Source organism: Mastacembelus armatus, chromosome 12 (genome assembly GCF_900324485.2).
Source record: "Mastacembelus armatus chromosome 12, fMasArm1.2, whole genome shotgun sequence".
NCBI classification, from domain to species: domain Eukaryota; kingdom Metazoa; phylum Chordata; class Actinopteri; order Synbranchiformes; family Mastacembelidae; genus Mastacembelus; species Mastacembelus armatus.
In genome coordinates, this window is record NC_046644.1 from 10,371,693 (window position 1) to 10,392,381 (window position 20,689).

Consider the following 20,689-nt stretch of genomic DNA (forward strand, 5'->3'; position numbering starts at 1 on the left):
AATGGCCCTTGGTGGAGGCATGGGGTTCAATGGGGACAGGAGACTGACCCATCCCCTCCCCAGCACACACGGACATACACAAAACCTACAAGAAAGTTTTGTCTCTGTCCCTGCCCCCAACACACACACCACACACACTCTTTCTGGGTGTTATCATTTGTATGCTGAAGGTAAAACAAGGTCAAACAGGATCACCAAAAGCCAGAGTGCCAGTGAGGTAGAGAGGCAGCGGCAAATGTGTCACTGTGAAAGGTGAAAGAGAGTACGTGTGATACCAAAGTTAACAGGAACTGTTTATCGCACTGCAGCTTGTCTTACTGATCCACAAGACTTTTTTGTTTTTTGTTTAAATCAGTTGAAAATATGAGAGATTGTACATCATTTGCTGATATAGCTATTCTTTGGGATTTACACTAGGATTTAAAATTAATAATTTCCCTGTATGCCCCTCAAAATCAGATTTTGCTATTAAATCTAACTAAACTTTGCACTGTTGCCTACATTATTTCCAGTGCTTCTGATGCTCTGATCTTTCCATTGTGTTTATCGCAAGTGAAGCCTACTAATTTGTTCCATCTGTTATTTTTACATAGTTAACACATGCTGTATTTCCAATTTGGTTGAAATTGTACAAAACAATGTATGAATAATATCTTGGGAGAGTCCTGGTAATGTGTCTTGTTTAGTGTAAAACAAAGGCAAAACAAAGTGATTTTCATGTGGTAAAAAGTTTTAATTCCAATCCTTGGTCTGCACGTACAAATATCTATAAAAAGTGAACACCTTCACTCTTTTTATGTACATTTTGCAGCACGAGGACAGTGGACGGGAAGGAAAGAGGGACAGTATGAGACAGTGATACTTACCACCTACACATCTTCAAGTATCGTCTGTCTCCAACATAACATTTAGGTGCTCAGAAATCACTGAACTGTACATTCCTCCTCTAGCAACAGGGTGCAAAAATACATGAGGCAGAAAGAAAATCATCAAAGTGCTGCCATGATTCAAACACAGCACAGTCAAATCATGCAAATAGATGAAGCACTTCGTTTTCATATGCAATTATATTCTATAATCTTGAAATCTTTATGTGAAGCTCATATATCCAGAAATAAAATTAGCAACACCAATGGAAACATTTTTAATGCTGAACCTTGTGTTGTGTTTACATGGGTAATAAATAATTTAAATATTTCTTGGGTATTTGGAATGTGGTTTAGCCACTAGCCAGCCATGACAAAACAACAGAGGGCGCCTGTTTTTCAACTTATGTATATGTGTGTTTCTGTGTTGTACATATGTCTGCCACTCCGTGACATTCTTTGGAAAGAGCTGCAGAAATGATGCAAAATAAAGGTAACAAGGACAAAATCCTAACTTAGAGTTTAAACAGGACAAAACACCTATAGTGACAAATTAAGTATGACCCCTTACATTAAAAGACAGGAATGCTCTAAAACAGGGGAAGAAATAAATTAAGAAGGAATCCAACATCACTTTGTATCATTAAAAGCTGTTCTGTAGTAAAGGGCCCAGAAGAAAACGTTTTGATCCCTTCACCCTCTGTAAGGATCTCCCATTTCTATGCATGCAGAAAATGACTAGTATGCCAGTGTGTTTGTGTAAGTGTACATGTCTTTCTAATATCAGGGTTGATGAATTTTAGCTCAAAGTCATTTTAATGTTGTGAGAACATTTTGGCTTCAAAGGGCTGTAGGAGGATTAAGATTTGGTTTTGGGATTAAGGTTAGAAGTAGGTTGAAGTTAAGGTTATGGTAAAAGGTGAGATTAGACATTCAGTTATTTTGATTAAGGATGGGATAAAGAGCTAGGTAATGCATTATACTGATGACTGTCTATATTATTATAGACCAATACGAGGGTTTGTGTGATTCATTTGTTATTGCCCTGATAATGTATGGTCGAGTCATCAAACAAAGGATTCTTCACTTCCATCTCTCCAGTCTGTAAGGTGGGAAGAGAAATGGAAACACACAACAGAAATAATTAGTTTTGTGCATGTGTGTGTGTGTGTATATATATATATACTTATATATGCGTATCTACCAACCGGTGCAAGTCCAGGGCACTCATATACAGTGAAATCTCCTCCTACTTCTTCTTCATCTGATGTGGCTTCGGATTCAGGGCCTTTCTGATCAGGTTTGTGACTGAAGAAGGAAGAAAAACTTTAGTTGAGAGGTAACAAGGTCAGAGGATGTGGTTGAAGGTACAGTATGAGAAACAGGAAAAATAAAAGGGAGGGAATAGCAGAGATAAAGAACCAAAATTGAAAAAAAAACAAAAAACAAAAACATACTTTCCCAATGATATCATCTGCTGTTTCTGATGTTGATAGTGATACATTTGAGCATTTTGAGCCAGAGTCTTATCTCCCATCTGAGGGTGAAACAGAAGAAGGAAGTGTAGGTGAAACATGTGAAAATTTTGGCCTTGATGCATTGTGCACAGTTGTATATCTTCTTGTTATTGCAGAAGAGGAAGTAAGAAACGTAAACAAAGCAAAGCTGTTAGGTGAAAAGGGAATCTTGCCCTTACTGAGGTACTGGTGGCTGTGGCAGCTGGTACACCTGCCCGCCCAAAAGCAGGGTAGTCGACCTTCTTAGCAAGACGTGATTCTTTCTGCAACCTGTGGAGGACATCATGAATATAGGTGCTTTTGGACCAGAGGAACTTTTTCAGTTCTTAGAATTTTTGGAGGAAGTTCCTTTATGTGTGTTTTTGTGCTGCAGGAACTATGATAGTTTTTAGAATGTGGTTTTGGGGGACTTTTTTAAGCTCTCACGTCGGAGTAGGTACTTTTCCTATACCAGAGGAGCCATGAGTGCAAAGGTTTTGTGTTGATTTGTCAAACATTACCTAAGGCCAATGCAGCTGTGGCAACCTACATTTGAAAAGTTTTAGTAGTGTACACAAACATTTGCCCACGGTAAAAACCCACACAAATGAGCCGACGCGACCGTCCAGACGGCCTGTGTATCAGACGAAATCCAGAGAGATCTTGACAGATCACACAGCAAAATGTGAAAATATACACCAGCCTTGTTGTTTGTAAGTGGCGTCGCTATGCCAACCTTCAGCCGGCTTACACTATTTCAGCGTTTCTGTTGGCGTTGTGAATATGAACAGAAAAAAAAGGCCCTTAAGGTCTGTAGTTTTCCGGTCTGTTCCTCAGTGTGGTAGTTCCAAGAACTGAGTCCCTAGAACTGTTTGGTCCGAAAGCGCCTTATGAGTCTGCACCAGTAACATGTCCTTTAATTAAACTCTCAGCTGGTGCTACATAAACAGCAAACAGAAACAGTCATTGGTTTTAAAGGTTGAAAAAGTATAATCAATATGTATAAAAGGTTAATATTGTGAGTTTAAACAATGAAAATGAAATGAAATAAAATTGACAGAACTCCAACAGTAGTCCAACAATTAAGACCTGATTTTTTTTTTTAAGACAACAAACATTACTTCCTTTTTGTTGTTGTTTTTATTTATAAATTAGATATAATCATTAACTTAAAGTGGCCTATTAAAACATACTAATACAAACTCAGATTGGTCTTTGTGTTTCTTCAGTTGAATGAATGAATTCTAAATAAGTACTGCACATTGCTGGACAACAGAAAACCTTCCTGTGCATGACTTATGACTCTATGTCTTCAGACTTACTTTACAAAGCAGACAGTTGCCAGGATCAGCGCCACAATCCCCACAGCCACGAACAGTGAGATCATAACTGCAAGTTCATTAAACAAAAAAGAGCAAATGAAAGGCAAATAGAAACAGAGCATGTGATCTTGTTCCAAATAGTTACATCATAATATAATTTGTAACATAAAAACAACTGGCATGTTGTCTTGGAGCAGGTGGTGAAATCTGTTAACACCAAAACTCCTTTCAAAAAAAGAAGATGAAGAAAGGAACCAAACTGTAAGAACGTAACTGGAAGAAGTCTGCATCTATCATCTGTTTATATAAATATCATGTACCAGCATCTTCAATTCCCTGTGATCAAGCTTTGACTTCCTGAATGCAACAAAGCCTCCTAGTCATCTGTCTTTTGCTGTGTTATGTGTCGAGGACATGAAGTCATACTCACTGACAATAATTCTGTCATTGCTGGGTGGTGGGACCACTATAGGACCAATTCGGCCGTCAGCCCCAGTGACTTTGGGCTGTGGGGTGTTTGTGTTAGGGACGGCTGACCCTTCAGGCAGGGGAGCTGCAGCGGTGACATGCAGGGGTTCAGATGAGAGATGACCCTGGTTTTTCTGTTTTTGTTTGGAAGCGTCTGTCTTGTTTTTTTTAGCAGACTCTCTCTGAGAAGTGATGTCAATCGCTAGAGTGGACAAGAAAGACATAAACATCGAGCCACCGTCAAAGGACAGGACAGAAAAAACATTGATTTGCTGGAGATAATTACAGAACATGTAAGAAAAATAAGTTATCAGTTCTCAAAAAATATACTTTCTATACAATAAAAACCATCTTAAGGTTTGAAGACACACACCTTTAAAGTTAAAAGATGAGGTAATGCGTTTCTCAAAGTTATACAGTTATATTTCTGTAATAAGATTGTTCTCAAGGTGCTTACCAGGATGACTAGTTTGCTTTTTTGTTGGTTTGAACTCTGACACTTGTTTTTCAATGACAGAGTGAAGGTAATCAATCTCTTCATCCAGGTCAGGGTAGAATATCACTTCACCTAAAGGATAAACAAGATAGAAAGTTTCAATGATGAACTCCTACATAATTTAAACAGTCTCTAAGTGTAAGTTAAATATATGGAAAAATACAACAGAGAGAAAGTACAGTATAGATAAAATGCTGCAGCACTTCTAAACACAGTCTCTTCATTAGTCTGCCAATTATTGCTTCTCTTATCACGTAATCTATTAAATATCACAAAATACTGAAAATTATCAATATTATGCATTTTTCTTATGTCTAAGACGACAAAAACAATCCTCACAACTGAGGAAGCTGGCATTTTTTTAAATTGGAAAATGACTTAAAAAAAAAAATAGCTGCAATTTTATCACAGATCCACCACAGGGAGCCCTGTGTCTGGAAAACAATCATTTTGAAGACTGTCTAGTTGTTTACTGTGGATAAGAGAGGGAGAGACAGTGAGTATATGCATATGGTTCAGACATTCATCACAGGTCTTTTTTAGTGACTTGCTTTTGAAGTGATGGACAGGGAGTGTGCCTGTGTGTCTTGTTTGTTTGTGGACTGGTGAAAAAAGGAGACAACTCTAAGCTGTTATTAACAGCCCTCAGGCCAGACAGTGAGCCACATTCCTGAAGTACTGCTGTGATCTCCAGGGCGACCAGGCCCGATACTGCGTGTGTGTGGCCGGGGGAGGAAGCACCGCAGGGGGTGGGAGCCATCAGCCAAACCTTTGCCTCACTGGGCTGGAGTTGCTACCTTCACAATAGATCCTATAGCTTGCTGCTAATGGAGGTGATCAAAGTGTTGTTTCCCCCTTTAAAGTTACACTGCAATATATCAAATATCAAATTATAGGTATTTGTAATTAAAGCTGGTGAGGTGAAAAGTCATGAGAAAAGCAGGTGAGACTAGAAAAAGTGCAAAAACGGTTAGGGTGGTTGACTTGACAGGTGTTTTTTTTTTTTTTAAGATCAATCCTGAGAGCAAAATATCATCTGCTCACATTCTGCACCAGTACTTATACAGTCCACAGTCATTTTAACCCCAGTGTGAAAAAAAAATAGCATTATATGCCAGTAACTCTCTAAAAAAAATGTGTTATTACATATTAATACAAGCACCTACATCACATTAATGATATCAGTGCCACTTTCACTCCAGAAGGCTGGCCATCTGGCCAAGCTAATGTGTATGATATGACAAGCCAGCACTTTCACTGCCTGCTTTGTTATTTTCTTGCCCCCCTCTGCTAATGGCCATTTAGTGCACTCCATAGCAGGTGTCTGTGGAGGCGGGATGCACCATCTGTACTTTGCAGGTGGCTGAGAGCTCCAACTGTGCCTGTGTGCTCGCCAGGAGCGTGTGGCAATACAGGTTTGAATTTTTGGAGAGACTCAAAAAAGACAGTTTTATTGGTGCTATTTCTAAAATGTTGATCGGTTTAAAATTGGCAGGGCAATCCGATGGAAAATGATGGACAGATAATTAAATTATTCATAGGACAACATGGGCCGAGGTTGATAATTTGCCTAAAAAAGTGGCAATTGTGTGTATGTGTGTGGTTTTTCACACACACGGACTAAGCATGAGTCCTTCTCCTTGTGTAAGAGATTGTTGTCACTGGCTTGATAATGACCCATAACCTCATGAGAGGCACCCAGGGGGCAGTTGGGTACAACAAACAAACACTAAAAACTCAACAGGGATTGTGAGTCACACACATCTGTGCTGTTCTCTTTTCCCACTTAAAAACCATTCACATTTCTACCTCCCCCAAACCACATGCAGGAACACACACACACACTACTACTCCTGCCCCCATTCTCCTTGTTTAAAAACTCTAAATCAAATACCACGTGAACTTTTTTGTTGTACATTTGTGTAGAAATGGCAAGAAAGCAGACTACAGTTCTGAAGAATTCAAAAGCTTTCAGATGAGACTTTGTGTTTCTGTTTTAATCAGACTTCATGCAGCTTTGTTGCATTATTTAACAAAAGGAAAAGAAATTTAAAAGAAACGTAACCATATATTATTTATCAAGTTAGTCTATGAGTGATCTTCTGATCATTTTAATCATAACAAACTGCTTTCCAGTTTCTTTCCCCATCTCACTGAGCATGTCCCATCTGCAGATTGCTGTGCCCTGCTGCCCTCCAGTGGTCATATTTAAAGTATGACGGATAGAAAGTTTGACCGGAGAGATTTAAAGGTCACTTTAACATTTCATTAAACCAGGTCTCTTGGCTGACTTGACAGTGAACAAAATGGAAAAGGGCCCTGTCAATTTCACATGTGCTCTTTCCCACGTGCTGAGAGGAAAGATCTACAAGACAGTAAGTAAAGAGGAAACAAACCTGAAAGGTCACAGTTTAAACAGAAACTCGTCTACTGAATTGGTTAGTCTGTTTTCAGAATGAGGGAGAGGCACACTGTTAAACTTTAATTTTGCCTGTGAAGTTGGTAAGGCAGTGTACCTTTAGCTGTAAGTCACCTGCTATAAAAAGTTAGTCACAACTGACTGAGCAGCTTTGAGTAAATATAGGAAATCTAACCTTGTTCTAACCTTTTCACCAAACGAAAAAAAAGTTGCCAGCATTTGCTTGTAAACACACCAAAGTCTCTTCATTTTAAGTTCATTCAACAATAATTAAACTATACAAACATTAATAATCACAGTAATAGTAATGAAGGTTGAAAAATAAGTACAACTAAGTAGAATGATGCTGTATTTAAGAGGAGTCATTTAAGTGAATTTATTCTGACAATTATTTTGTAGCCAACTTTAAAAATGCAAAACAAAAACATCTCTTACAGCTAACAGACAACCATCATTACCTTATTCTTCAATCAGTCATCACTGTTTTGATGAAAATCTGTAGCTCAGTTTCAGCACCTCTGCATGACCACATGAGCAGGTCTACTAAACCGCTACTGTTTTGAGGAAAGGTGGCGCACACGGGACTGAAACTGAAACTCAAGAATGTTCATGTTATCGTTACTTGAAAATAAAATTGTTGTTTCAGTTTAGTGATATAATCTCACATCACCAAAGTACACTGCTGTAGGATATTTGTTCATGTTGTGTATCACTGTAACTGGGAAAAAAAAAAAAAAAAAAAAAAACATCTGACTGTGTGACTTGGTCTTTTTGTTCTTGTCAGTTTGTTGACCACTTGATTACATAATGTAAAAAGATATAGATATGCATAAACAAAAGAGTGGAAACAAGCGCTGTCCAGTATAGTTTATATGTGTGGCTGTGAGGAGGACAGAACATCATTGTTCAGGCTCAGGTAAAACACAACGCTACATGGAGACGACACTGCCTTTAGCACATACGAAAAGCAACCACACTTTCAGTAAAGAATGCATACCACTCACAGTCTGTTTGTGTTTCTTCTGAACCAGCGACATGGCCTCAGGTCATATTGTCTGTTTACTGATGGCAGTGCACGCCTCCATGTCAAACACAAGCGCGGCCAGCTTACAATAAAAATGACTGCCGACCTCATTCGTTCACCTGCTGTCTGCTCACATGCTCTCTGGGACAGAGTAGGTGAAATATCACACATTACACTTCAATCACAGGTATTGCCAGTGTTTGTGAATATTCTTGAATTATGACTATTTAGAGCATAATAGCAGAGTATGATTTAGATGTTAGTTAGAAAGAGAAGCATCAGTTCACATTATAGTAAAATGTGCAGTGACTGTAATGGTACTAACAATATGACCCACAGTGTGGATACGAACTATGACATTGCAGGGAATAGCCAGATTAACACGAGCCTTGCCATCAATAACTATTTGCTACAGCATGGCTCTAGTTACCCTATTTCTTTGATAATTGATTGGTTGATTTAATTTAGAATAATAATAATGATTGAAAATGTTAATAAAAAGTACTTTTGTCCCTATGAAGATAAGCTAAGCAAATGTTAGTAAAGGTCAAAGCATATTTGTGAATGTGTAAGTCTGTAATGGACCATAAAAATGGCTAATAGACAAAAATTACTGTGATGAACCAAGACCATAATACTGGATTAGTCAACAGCTCTATTAAGCAGCTAGCAGAGACAATGTAGAGGCTGAACAATGGTGTGGTAGTAAATCAGACTTATAGCAGCAGCAGCCATGGCAGCCTCGCATCCAGGGTTTTTAATTTGATGCATCTTGCTGCAGGCAGCCAGAGGAGGACACTAACGGGGGGGGGGGGGGATCCTGAGGGGTGTAAGACGGGGATGACTGCAATATCCTGAGTCAACCCAACTGCTCTTCAGACTCCTTTATTCCAAGGACATACTGCAGGTGCATCCTGCCACTCTGAGCTTCTACGCTAAATTCATTTTTTTAAAATCTCAGCATGAGGTTTGCTTTTGTACAAATGAAGTTAGAAATGTAACTGGAAGAACAGACGGGAAGAGAAAATGGGCTTGATGACAGAAAGAAGAAACACCAAGAGAGACAGAGAAAGCTACACAGTGAATTTACTTCTAATGACTATGCATTCACAAGATGATTTCTGCTTTGAAAATGTGTATTTTCAGACTTTAGCATATAATATGTTTCGTCCTTTAAGCCCAACCATCATATTTTCTCTGATGTAGCAACAAAGTGACTAATGCTTCCAGGTAGCAGGTGGACAGCAGCTCTAGTTTGTGTTCTGATGCATTGAGAGTTTGTGTATTGCCCTCGACAAATGTTGTATATTTGCAGGAGTAACACTGGAGTCATTTCATTGGTTTATTTCCACATTGCATGTCTGTGAGCATGCCAGGGTGAAAAAGAGAGTTGGTATACCATGCGGATCAGATCAGTGTTCTGTGGTCTCTTGGGGATTTATGTAACCACTTTAGGGAGCTTAGCTGAGGCCAGCGATGTGCTGGATTCACAACACACACACACACACACACACACACACACACACACACACACAGTGCAGAGGCAAATCCATCCTCTCAATATCCACAGGATATTTCAGTTTCTGTCTCTAATTTCTGGAGTGCTGTTTTGGAACAGTGTGCGCCAACAGTGCACTACGTTGTCATGCCTTGGATTTCACAATATTTTTCATAGATCGGCTTTTTCATTGAATGACATTAGATTCCGTGATGGAAATGAAAAGCGAGAGCGAGAGAGCGAGAGAGAGAGAGAGAGAGAGAGCGATGCATGCCATCTAAGTGATTAAAGCTGGCAGTGTGTGGGCGTGGTGATTGTGTGTGTGCGTGCGTGTGCATGGGTGTGTGTGCTGTAGAAACATCATGAACATGGGCAAAGACGGATTAAAAAACACAGAGGATCAGACTGCAGCACAGTTGTCAGAGATATGAATCGGTGGAAGAGGGAGAGCGAGGACCACAACAAGGACGAAGAGAGAAGAGAACAGGACAAGAAAAGAGAAAATTGGAGGAGATACATGGGTCATTGAAAAGGAGAAGCAATAAAGAGACCAAGCTAAGATTGATGGGGAGGATAAGGAAAGCACAGAAACAAAAGAGAAAGAGGCAGCGTGGAAGAGGGATGTGATATCAACTAAACACACTGACAAAATATCTACTTAGAGTGAAGGAAAACAGAGAATGACATTTACATGCACAGATCTATGTACTGTTACGAGGCTTCTCTGCTATGAACAGTTTTTCTCTTCTTATTTGTACCTCGAAATATGTTCAGCATTTGCAGTCACAAGTGCATTTAATCAACACACACCCTTAGTTCTAATCAAATGTAAATCTTGGATTTTTTTAAATAAACCATAAAACATGCTATATCATGCTATAGTGAGAATATAATGCATTTCAATCGCATCTTCATTTTCCCTTTTTTATCTTTCATTTTTTAATATGTAGAGGAAATATAACACTTATCTGTATCTTTTTATTTCTGTATGTATGTGGTAACGGTAACGGTTTTGAGTTTATTTATTAGAGTTAATTTTCCTCAAATACACATTCATCTAAAAAGTAGCATAGCTTAGATGCTCATTCACCTCTAAGAAAAATCCCAATCAAGAATTTCATCACCAATTTTTTGGTTGGAAAATGAAAAATTCAAAAGCCTCATTTTGGAAACCAACAATCACATCTTCAAACGATAAAAACGTGCAGTGAATGTATGTAAAAGCATCTTTTTCTTCGTACCATGTTGATGGGACTTCTTCTTCACCACGCAGTGTCCTTCCTTGTTCTCCTCCAATGGGGAGAGGCAGGGCCCACAGTGGGAGGAGCCAGGCTTACAGAAGTGGCGTCCTTTTTTGGCACAGTCTATATGATGAGGGCACTCACTGCCAGCTGGGTAAGAGAAAGAATAACAGTTTTATTAGTATCCAAACCGCATGCCTGTGAAGAACAAAATGTACTTAAAGAGAAATAATTATCTTTGTTTGTCACTTAGTAACCAACACACTTCATTATTGGATGTGTCAGCCCTTCAGTTGCATTCAGAAACAAAATATCTGTCCTAGAACAGAGCCCCACTGATTATTTCTGAAACATCATCTAGCTTTTTGCTGTATAACCTCATCACACCTTCCATCTGGGCAAGGCTTGCCTGATAGAACAGGAATGTTTGAACTGTTATAAAAAAAAAAAACAAAAAAAAGAACATTTAAAATAATTTTCTGGATTTCGCAATTTGGTGAGCCCTACTTGGTAAAGTAAAGAGTGATCTACAGCTGTTCCCTCACAGACCTGCCTGCAATCAGGTTAGATAATTGACCTGATTACTGCTGGTTTGACAAAAGCAGAGCTCAAACACTGTATATAGCTACACACACGCACACGCACACACGCACGCACACACACACAGCTTAAGGTACATAAAAAGAAAGAAGTAGGTCACAGAACCGCAGCAGGTGTGGTTGGCAGCAGGTGGAGCACTGGGACACTATCAGAGCAGATAATGAGCCCAGCAGTGGTGCACAGCGCACCAGGCTAAAGCTGCACAGGTGATGATACTGACACGCTGTATCAGAAGTGGCAATAGAGTGGAGGAAACCAGTATTTCTGAGGGATAGTAGATCTCAAAGGTCAGGGTTGTTCAGGTCTACAGAAGACAGATCAGTGTTATATAAGAGAGAAATCAAATGATTTGAGCTTGCTAGGTAATGAAGCTGAGGTAGTCAAATAGATTTTTTTGGGATGAAAACAGAACTGGTCAAGAGGCTTCCTGTATTAAATGGCTCATCTTTTCATTGTACCTTTGTTAATATAAAACTGAAATTGCATTAAAAAAAAAAACACCTGTTCTAAACCTTGTCTACCAAAAATAGAAGAACGAGAATTATACTAAATATATAAAATAGCAAAACAGACACTAGGACATACACGTTACACATACTCATCCACACACACACCACACATTCTGACAAGGCTACCCATCATCACAGCTCCACCACAGGGGGAGGGACACACGCACCCACCTCAGTGACGCATGTGTCATCTGAGAAGCTTTGTTTATCTCTGTTTGTGCCTTTGAAGGCAGAGGAGGAGGCTGGTGCTGGGAAATCATGAGCATTTCTAGTTTTTGGGGAAACATCTGTGAATAAGAGTGGTTTTTTTCACTATGAGTAGAAAAGTAAATGTTTTACTTGATGCCACTGAACAAACAGGCAGGTAGACAACTCCCTGAGCATCTTCTACTGCTGCTTGTTGTTAAGTCACACTGTGTCTTATTGTGTTTCCACGGACTAGCAACGACTCTGTCACCTCTAACTCTGGTTGCTGCCTTATCTGCTCTGCCCCGTTGCCAAGTTATTCCATATCCCTGTGAACGTGCCAATGAGCTGAGTCCCTCCCCCGTTTCCCGATTATGTCCAAGATCGCTCTCTCTCTCTCTCTCTTACTTATTCTCTCCTCAGTTGCGTGGCTTCTATTTTTACCTGCCACGTGCCTTACTTTCAATTTATCCAAATATCAAACCTTGGTCTGATCTTTTCATGTGTTCTTACTGATTTCCTTCAACCCTTCGATCTTAGAGAGAGAAAAAAAAGTGTCACTAGAAATAGCTTGTTCTGTCCTCGTGATCTCGTGATGTTTTTTATGAGCGTGTGTTCTGTCATTTTTATCAATGGATTAAAGGAGAATGAATTAATGCTCAGGCACGTGTCCGCATCCATGTGCATGCCATAAGACGATACACAACTTGCACAAAATGCCATTGTTTTATAAGATACTGTGGAGTCCCTTTAGCCCTCTGACACCTACTCCATACAGTGTCTGCTTCATTCGATTATTGAATGTAACATTTGATTTCATTTTTACCTTGTGCTGAATTCTGCATGGTCAAAATCGTTAAGGTGAAAGCCTCATCTGATAACGTCCTACCAAGTCATGACTCAAGATATAAGACTGTCGGTATCGTCTTATATGTACTGCCAAGGCATCGTGTCTCCTGACCTTCATAAACAACCTTTAAATCTCCTCCTTTCATTAGCTCACACACTCTATCTGTCCTCACTCATTGTCCTCCCCTCAGCCATGAGTCCTGTCCTCAATTTATTCATCCACTCGTTTTTATACCTCTTTGATCAGGCTGAAAAGCAAGGGCGTCTAAATCCCAGATTAGGTGCAGATGACTGCACTCATGTCACAGATCAAACAGTGCAATCACATCGCCGGCTCCTTGACCTTATTTCATTTTGAGGATTAGCCAATTTATAATAAATCTTTCAGACTTGTGCCTGTTTGCATGCATGCATGCAATTATGGCTGGGAGTACATCACAACATTATGCTTATTAGCATACAGTAATTAGCTAGTGGAAAAAAGAGCTTTAAATAGCAGTGTTGGTTAGTCAGTCCAATGTCATATTGAAGAACTGCCATTTAGTTCTGTGTAGATATTTATGGATCCCAGATGATGAAGCTTAATGGACTTGGTGATCCCCCGACATTTTATTTTCTAAAATATCCATATTCTTCATTCTAACGCCTCTGGTCAGCACTTCATCTATGCTTCAACATGTGGGAAGTTAATGTGGTGGAACCTGCTGCAGTCACGTGAATGCAGATAATTATTCTCCTCACACACAAGTGGCCAAGCATTATAAACACAACTCTCCTTATTATCAATGTATGAGGCATGGTGAGAAAAAGACCAAAAAAAAAAACAAAAAAAAAAAGTGAAAATCAGATCAAGATAAAACCATTAACATTCACTATTGTCATAAAAACCTTTATTATTTTACCAAACTCATGCAAACATAACAAGGCTTTTTCTAAACAAACCAATAAAGATGCTCAACCTGATAATCATATGACAAAGCAGCTCAAATCCATTTACCAGCATAAAAAAGGAGCCACTGAAGTGAATGTCAAGTCTCCATAGGAGGTGGCCTTGCATCAACATGCCTCCCACATAGTGCTGTTGCTTGTTAGAGTGCTCAATCAAGGAGACAAAGGAAGAGATATACACAACACTGAGGCAGACTGGAAGATGGTGACAGAGGACAAATGAAAACATGCAGTTTGGTATTGTGTAGATATCGTATATGTGGAAAAAAAGGGTTCTGTAACTCGGGGACTCAGAAAGTAGTCCTCGGATCTGATCGAGTGAAAAATGACTCTCCTAACCATGTGCTGCTGCTGTTGGCAAGCTGTGTGCTCAGCAGCAGCTCTGCTGGGAAGAGCTGAGAGGCAAACCGAGGCATTCTCACACAGCCGGGTAAACACCTACACTCACAGACATGCTCACACGCACACACACACACGCTCACAAGCAAGTGCGCGGTTTCACGTCACTGTTAACTTGTGCTCCTTCAAGCTGTCCTACAGAAAAAATACAACAAATGCCACTCAGTGTGTAACTGTGTGTACGTGTGTGTATTTGAGAGAGAAAATTAGAGAGGAAATAGGAAATGGGTAGGCCAGAAGGGTCATATACTCTCATTGTGTGTGTTTCCTGACTCTGATTGCAGTGAGCAAACACTCCGTATCAAGTGGAAACACTGGAGAGCTCTGCTGATCACTCTTTACTTTATATATAACCATAGTGTTTATTTCCACATGGATGAAGTGTGTGTAGGTGGTCTTATGTGTTTGTGTGTGTATATATTTGTATGGCTTTTTTTTCAAAGCTCCTCTATGCACCTAATTATCTGCTATGCCTCAGCCAAACGATCAAAACAAACAAATAACTTCCAGCCTGTCAATAGCACCAGCTGGCACGAGCACAGCTGCCATATACTGTCACTTTGAATTAGACAACAGGACGACGTACTAAACACAATTTAAATTCGTCGCTGTCAAAGATTTTATCATATGATAATGATATGATAATGATCATATCTCTGGCCATTCATCACTTACTTTACTCCGTCAAATCGTGCTGACGTGTTGAATAAACTGGATGATAACGCATCATTTTTTCCCCCCTAGCTGCTTCTGTTTGTGTGGCCAAGACATTAACCCGTAGTAGTTTCTGATCATAAAAATGTCACATTGAGCATTGTTATCGGCTTATAGTGAAATTGCAAATGCAAATGCAAGCAAAGCATAGATTTCAAATTTAACCTCCACCAAAAAAAAAAAAAGAAGAAAAGAAAACTGCCCTGTCAAGTGTTTAACAGCATAGATTGAAAACTGCTGCCACATTAACCCAGATTGCTTCAGTTCACAGAAAACGTCATCAAAAAAGCCACAAGTCTAAATTTGATAATTACATGGAAACTGTCAACTTTTTCAGTTTCAGGTAATATAGGTGTTTCCCAGATTGAGTTGTTACCCCATCTAAAACTTTCTGACATGCTTAGTGGAAAATGGAGCATGACTGTGTGTCTGTTTAACACAGACAGACAGACAGACAGATAGATAGACACATCTATTAGTGAGACAGGAAACAGACTGGTGGTTACATGAGTAGGTGAAAAGGAAGTGAATAAAAAAAAAAGTGAGTTAGTACAAGAACGATGGAGAACAGGTCTTGTGGTGCAGTAACGTCTCTTCTACCTTTCTGCTCCATGCGTCTTTCATTTGCCTGTTCTGTTGCAGTAACTGCTGCCATGTCAGACAGTGACAAGTCTAACCCATTACAAAGGAGGACAATTACTGTGATTATCATTAGAGTGGAGCAGAGCAGCCTGCCCTGCAGCAAGCACAACTAAGGTTAACTGGATTTACACAATGGCAGTACACAGGTGTTTGTTTGTTTTCCAATTTCTTTTTCTTGGTCATCATGTTTGTTGAGGCTTTGGCTGGTTCAGTGATGCCACAGTTCAGTTTGCTTGGACAGTTTCTTCAGTTACTGGCTATCTCATAAGTAACTAGACTAACCAGTGTAAACTACTGCACCACACTGATTGGAGATCTTTGCATCATGATCATCATGAAAAATTTTCCTCATTAGCAAAAATCTTTTTAAACCACTTTCTCCAAAGCAGCAGCTCATTCAAAAGATATTGATTTCTCCGTATGAGCACTAAAGAAGAATTGTTAGTTGTTGATTACATGGCCAAAATCGTTGCTTCTATTCAGATACTGTCATTCTCGGTAAGGATGTGGCAGCATTCTATGCATGGAAAAACCATCCGGACAGTTAAGGAGGTTCTAAAAGTGAAGAAGCATAGTAAGATTCATCCATCCATCATCTATACCTGCTTATTCCTAATCAGGGCCACAGGGATCTGCTGGAGCCTACCCCAGCTCTCTTTGGGTGAAAGGCAGGGGTACACCCTGGACAGGTCACCAGTCCATCACAGGGCCACATAGAGACAAACACCCTCACACACTCACACTCACTCCTATGGGCAATTTAGAGTCACCAATCAACCTGACATACATGTTTTTGGACTGTGGGAGGAGAAAACCCACACAAACTCCACACAGAAAAACCCCTGATGGGTTTCAAACCAGGAACATTCTTGCTGTGAGGCAACAGCGCTAACCACCAATCCACCTTGCTACCACATTAGTGAGATTCAGTCTAGCTGAAACTGCTGACTTTGCTTTGATCAGATATCTGCATGTGAGAGATTTCATTTATTGTGTCCCACTCATTTCCTGCAGATGTTTGGTTAGCCACAGTACACAACCTCCAAGTAAAGACCACAGCGGGTATGATTAATACCTTTTTTCTGGCTGATGTGTAACTTTAGTATGATGGTAACTACTTTCTAATTTGGTGGTTATTTCCTCTTTCTCTCACTGGTATGTCAAATCCCCTCACAGACCACAAAAGCTTTATGACAGGCCCATCTGAAAACCAGACCACTTGTTAGCTTTAAACTGCATTATCTAAACTATTTCCTGGTACTTGCTCCTCATTTCAACCAGACTGACACTGCTGATGTTTCCTGAAGTCTACTCATGACAATGCAGCTTGTCAACTGTTCTCCATCTCCATTTTACATCAAAACCTGATAGATGTGATATAATTATTGAGAAGTCGACAGAGCAAAGTTTCAACCGACTCCAATCCGACAGCTCGCATGAGTTTACAGACCAAATTTATTCTTAAACCAAAGGAAAAAAAAAATGCCCTCTGACCCTCACCCAGTCTAATTGTACAACAAATACACATAAATCACACTTAAACCTCACATGTCACATGAAGACACGAATCATTACATATGAACACAGGCATTGACTCAGGGGTCTTGGGGTCCCCTACCATTAGGCAAGTGTTGTTCCACGCTTTCACACGTCTCTCTGCCTTGACTACGATGCATGGAGGTGATTTAAAAACACTGTTAGTCTGCGTGACACAGAAGATACGAATTGTTAAAGCTTAATCCAGGTGGGAAAACAAGGGCCGGAGGCAGAGGCTCTCTGAATAATAATCACATCAGTTTCTATGTGGGTTTGGTGAAGGACAAATCTGACACTTAAACGTGGCAGCGCAACGATCATCATGCTGAATTAGAATATTGAGAAGAGAAGATGAGCAAGAACATGTGAATAAATATACACTGTTTCCAATAGTGACTTTTCTCCTGCTGTAAATGCAGAGAGTCTGAATTACTCAACAATTTCTGTGGGTTAGGGTAATTATCTCGGTCCCCTGACTAGACATAGTTTATGTAATCAGCTGAGGTTATGGAAATTTGAGATAATGTCCACCCCAAGAACCTGATGTTCTGTGAAAGCTTTCTGGCATATTACGCATGATGATGTGTCAATGCTGAATCAACCACCTGATTACTGTGCACTTCATGCTGTTGTCACACTCCAACAAAATCACCCCTGAAACATGACTCACTGCAGTAGTGAATGTGCTTTTTGAGGTTCTGTAAACGCCTCCAATATTTTTTAACGACCTTTAAAAGCATCATAAAGTCGCTTTAATGAAGTGAGGCGCCTACAACATTCCTGTGTGGCAACAGTTTGTAATGTGCTGTAATCAAATAGCTCGCATGGAAATAATAAAAAATATGTCATTTTGCCTCATTTTGTGATTTTAACACAATATACGCAAACAAAAACCCACATTCTGACACACTGTCACACCGTCAGATGTAACAGGTGCTCCTGACAAAAACACATCATGCATCGCAGTAACAAAACCCTACAACTGCTGATATCAACAAACATATTATTCTTTTCTAAATGTGGAGAATAAGGGACACACTGGAGGATGCTGTATGCCGGCAGCATTAATCTGTCTCCATGATTGTCCTCTGACACCAGAAAACTTCTCTACATCAGCAAAACCCATCTTCTTCCTACAGTTTCGTTTATCAGCACTTGAGAAAGGAAATAATGACAATGGCAAAACTTTGATTTGTGACCAAATGAATGTGGGAAATTCCTGGACTTTACAAGTTAAGGAAAAACTGCATCACTGCCTCTTTAAGGTGTTTTGATTCCATGCACAGACAACTGCAGGTTGGAGTGATGTGGATGGTTTTGCGTTCCGGTGTGTGTGTGTGTGTGTGTGTGTGTGTGTGTCTCAGGCCTAAAAGCTCCATGTGAGAGTCCAGCTGCTGGTTCTCCCACAAAGTTTCTGCTTAGAAGCAGATTATCTACCCTGCACATGTCAACAGCAAGCATAAGCGCAGGGCCCATCTCTCTCTCACACACACACACCAATGATAATATGGCTGTACAGAAATACCAACATCATCACACCTAAACAAATAATTTCTTGTTTTTCCTAGCTGAAGTTGACTTTTTAAGAAAATCTAGACTGAATTTTGTGCAGCTCATTTTCAGAATCTAAAACATTTATCAAAACAATAGTCTGTATGAAATATATCAATATGATCAATATCTAAATAAATCTATAATGAAAATCTAATAATGAAAACAATATAACAATATAATCTAGATAATCTAACATCCTTATACACATTTCAGGGATCACCCATTAGCCTACATCTGGCCCACTCATCTGGGCTAAATTAGTGTAAATGAAATACAATGCAAACAATACAAATCTGTCATTAGAAGGAAAATGCTGGGAGTAACCTAACAACCATTATTTATTTCTGTGTCTCCTCACGCACTTACTTCCTTTTAATCTGTCCAGCAACAGCTATATAGACTCATGGGATATCCCATACTAACCAGCTATTTTATCAACAACAACAACAAAAAGGTATAAACAAACAATTTCACACACACACGTAAACACAATTTCCTCCTCAGACAAAAAGCCCTGTGCCTAATCTGCCACAAGCTCCTCGGTGGTTAAAGGTTGGACAGACACTCATGGGACACTTGAAAATAGTTTAAACTTTCGATGACAGTTTGTTTATCGGCTGTTGAATGTGTGTTTGTGTGTGTGTCTGCGTGTTTTTTTATTTACCCGGGCGACTAGCACCGACAGGGAGGATACAGAGCAGGACCGCGGCGAGCAGCAGCAGCGAGGCCCGGCGCTGGCGTCTGTTCCGCGGGCTGGAGAGCAGCAGCAGCAGCATCCTTGAGGACTTCTCGGGGACGGAGAACCGAAGAAGGTTGTTGTCATTCCCCCATCACTTGTGTTTTTTTAAAATGTTTTTATTTATTTATTGTTGTTAAATGCGATTGAGCTTCCAGCGCGACGTGCGCACAGCGATAAACCGAGAAGGTAGCGACGCGGCGCAGACCGTCCACACACTGCGCACTATAATCCGTGGCAGAGCTAAAGATAGAGGAGCTTCAGGCAGGGAAGGAGGGCTGCCTTCACTGTCTGCTCGTAAACTTCAAACAATGCACTTAGACATGACACCCAGCAGACGAGAGAGGTGTGCTTCCCGACATCATGTTCTTTATAAGCAATAGCTATTACGCAGACAGCCTGAAGATGGAAAATCAGCTTCAACCCGTGCAACGTAGTTTTAAACAAAAAAATAGTATCAAGTATTTCAATAAAAAGCTTAAAAACATGTTGGCAAAATGTCCAATAGTTTCCTGTTAGTTTCTACTAGTAAAAAAAATATCTGGAGCTTTTGATTCTATCTCATGGTCTTCTTTAGTGGATGGAGTTTGTTCACTTGTCACCTAAGTATGGAAATATAATGACAACTGAGCAAGCACCATAAACCGAGACCACAGACCAGACACAGACGAAGGGCCGAAAACGTTCAGGGGACCCCAGCAAAATATTCCAAAAGCATAAAATGACCTAAATGGGACATAGTACCATTGAATAAAAAGTGAATGCTCATTTTATACTTCAATCGTAAACACACAGACTCCATTCTCACACCACGACAATTAAAACATCACCAGAAATTTCCAAATTTTTCATGCCTTTTCTGAAATGTCATTTTTCCTCACAGCACCTGAAGGCAGCAGTTTACTCGGATTAGAAACAGGACAAAATGCAGGAGGTGCGTGATGACGTATGACGTGGCAAAAACCGGTTGAATAACGTGAGATAAAACAGTATGATGTGTTCGGTCACATAGTTTACACAGTGCCAGTGGGCGCCAGGTGTTAATAGAAACTGATAATCTTTATTTTAATGCTGATACGTTTACACCTTGTCAACCATTCAGTTATTTATTTAGATTAATGAATTTTTCATCTAGCAGCAATGAAGAAAATGGTTGAGGGAGAAAGATGATGATAAAGTCTATCAT

General features: G+C 39.8%; 1 protein-coding gene across 1 annotated transcript; it reads right to left on the reverse strand.

The window, feature by feature from the left end:
• Positions 1-712: 712 nt before the first annotated feature.
• Positions 713-19,728, reverse strand: npdc1a (neural proliferation, differentiation and control, 1a). Its single transcript, XM_026298197.2, has 9 exons — positions 19,432-19,728; positions 10,831-10,980; positions 4,610-4,720; positions 4,115-4,354; positions 3,685-3,751; positions 2,563-2,653; positions 2,324-2,403; positions 2,075-2,174; positions 713-1,968 (listed from the first exon to the last, which is right to left on the reverse strand). Exons 1-9 carry the CDS (start codon positions 19,541-19,543, stop codon positions 1,897-1,899), a joined length of 1,023 nt encoding a protein of 340 aa, XP_026153982.1. The 5' UTR covers positions 19,544-19,728; the 3' UTR covers positions 713-1,896.
• Between the last annotated feature and the right edge of the window lie 961 nt (positions 19,729-20,689).

Coding starts and splice junctions, on each gene's coding strand:
- npdc1a (XM_026298197.2), bottom strand. CDS start 19,543: ATGCTGCTGCTGCTGCTCTCCAGCCCGCGGAACAGACGCCAGCGCCGG. Junction 10,981..19,431: donor TGTCGGTGCTAGTCGCCCGG/GTAAATAAAAAA, acceptor TCTCTTACCCAG/CTGGCAGTGAGTGCCCTCAT. Junction 2,404..2,562: donor CCACAGCCACCAGTACCTCA/GTAAGGGCAAGA, acceptor TTTCACCCTCAG/ATGGGAGATAAGACTCTGGC.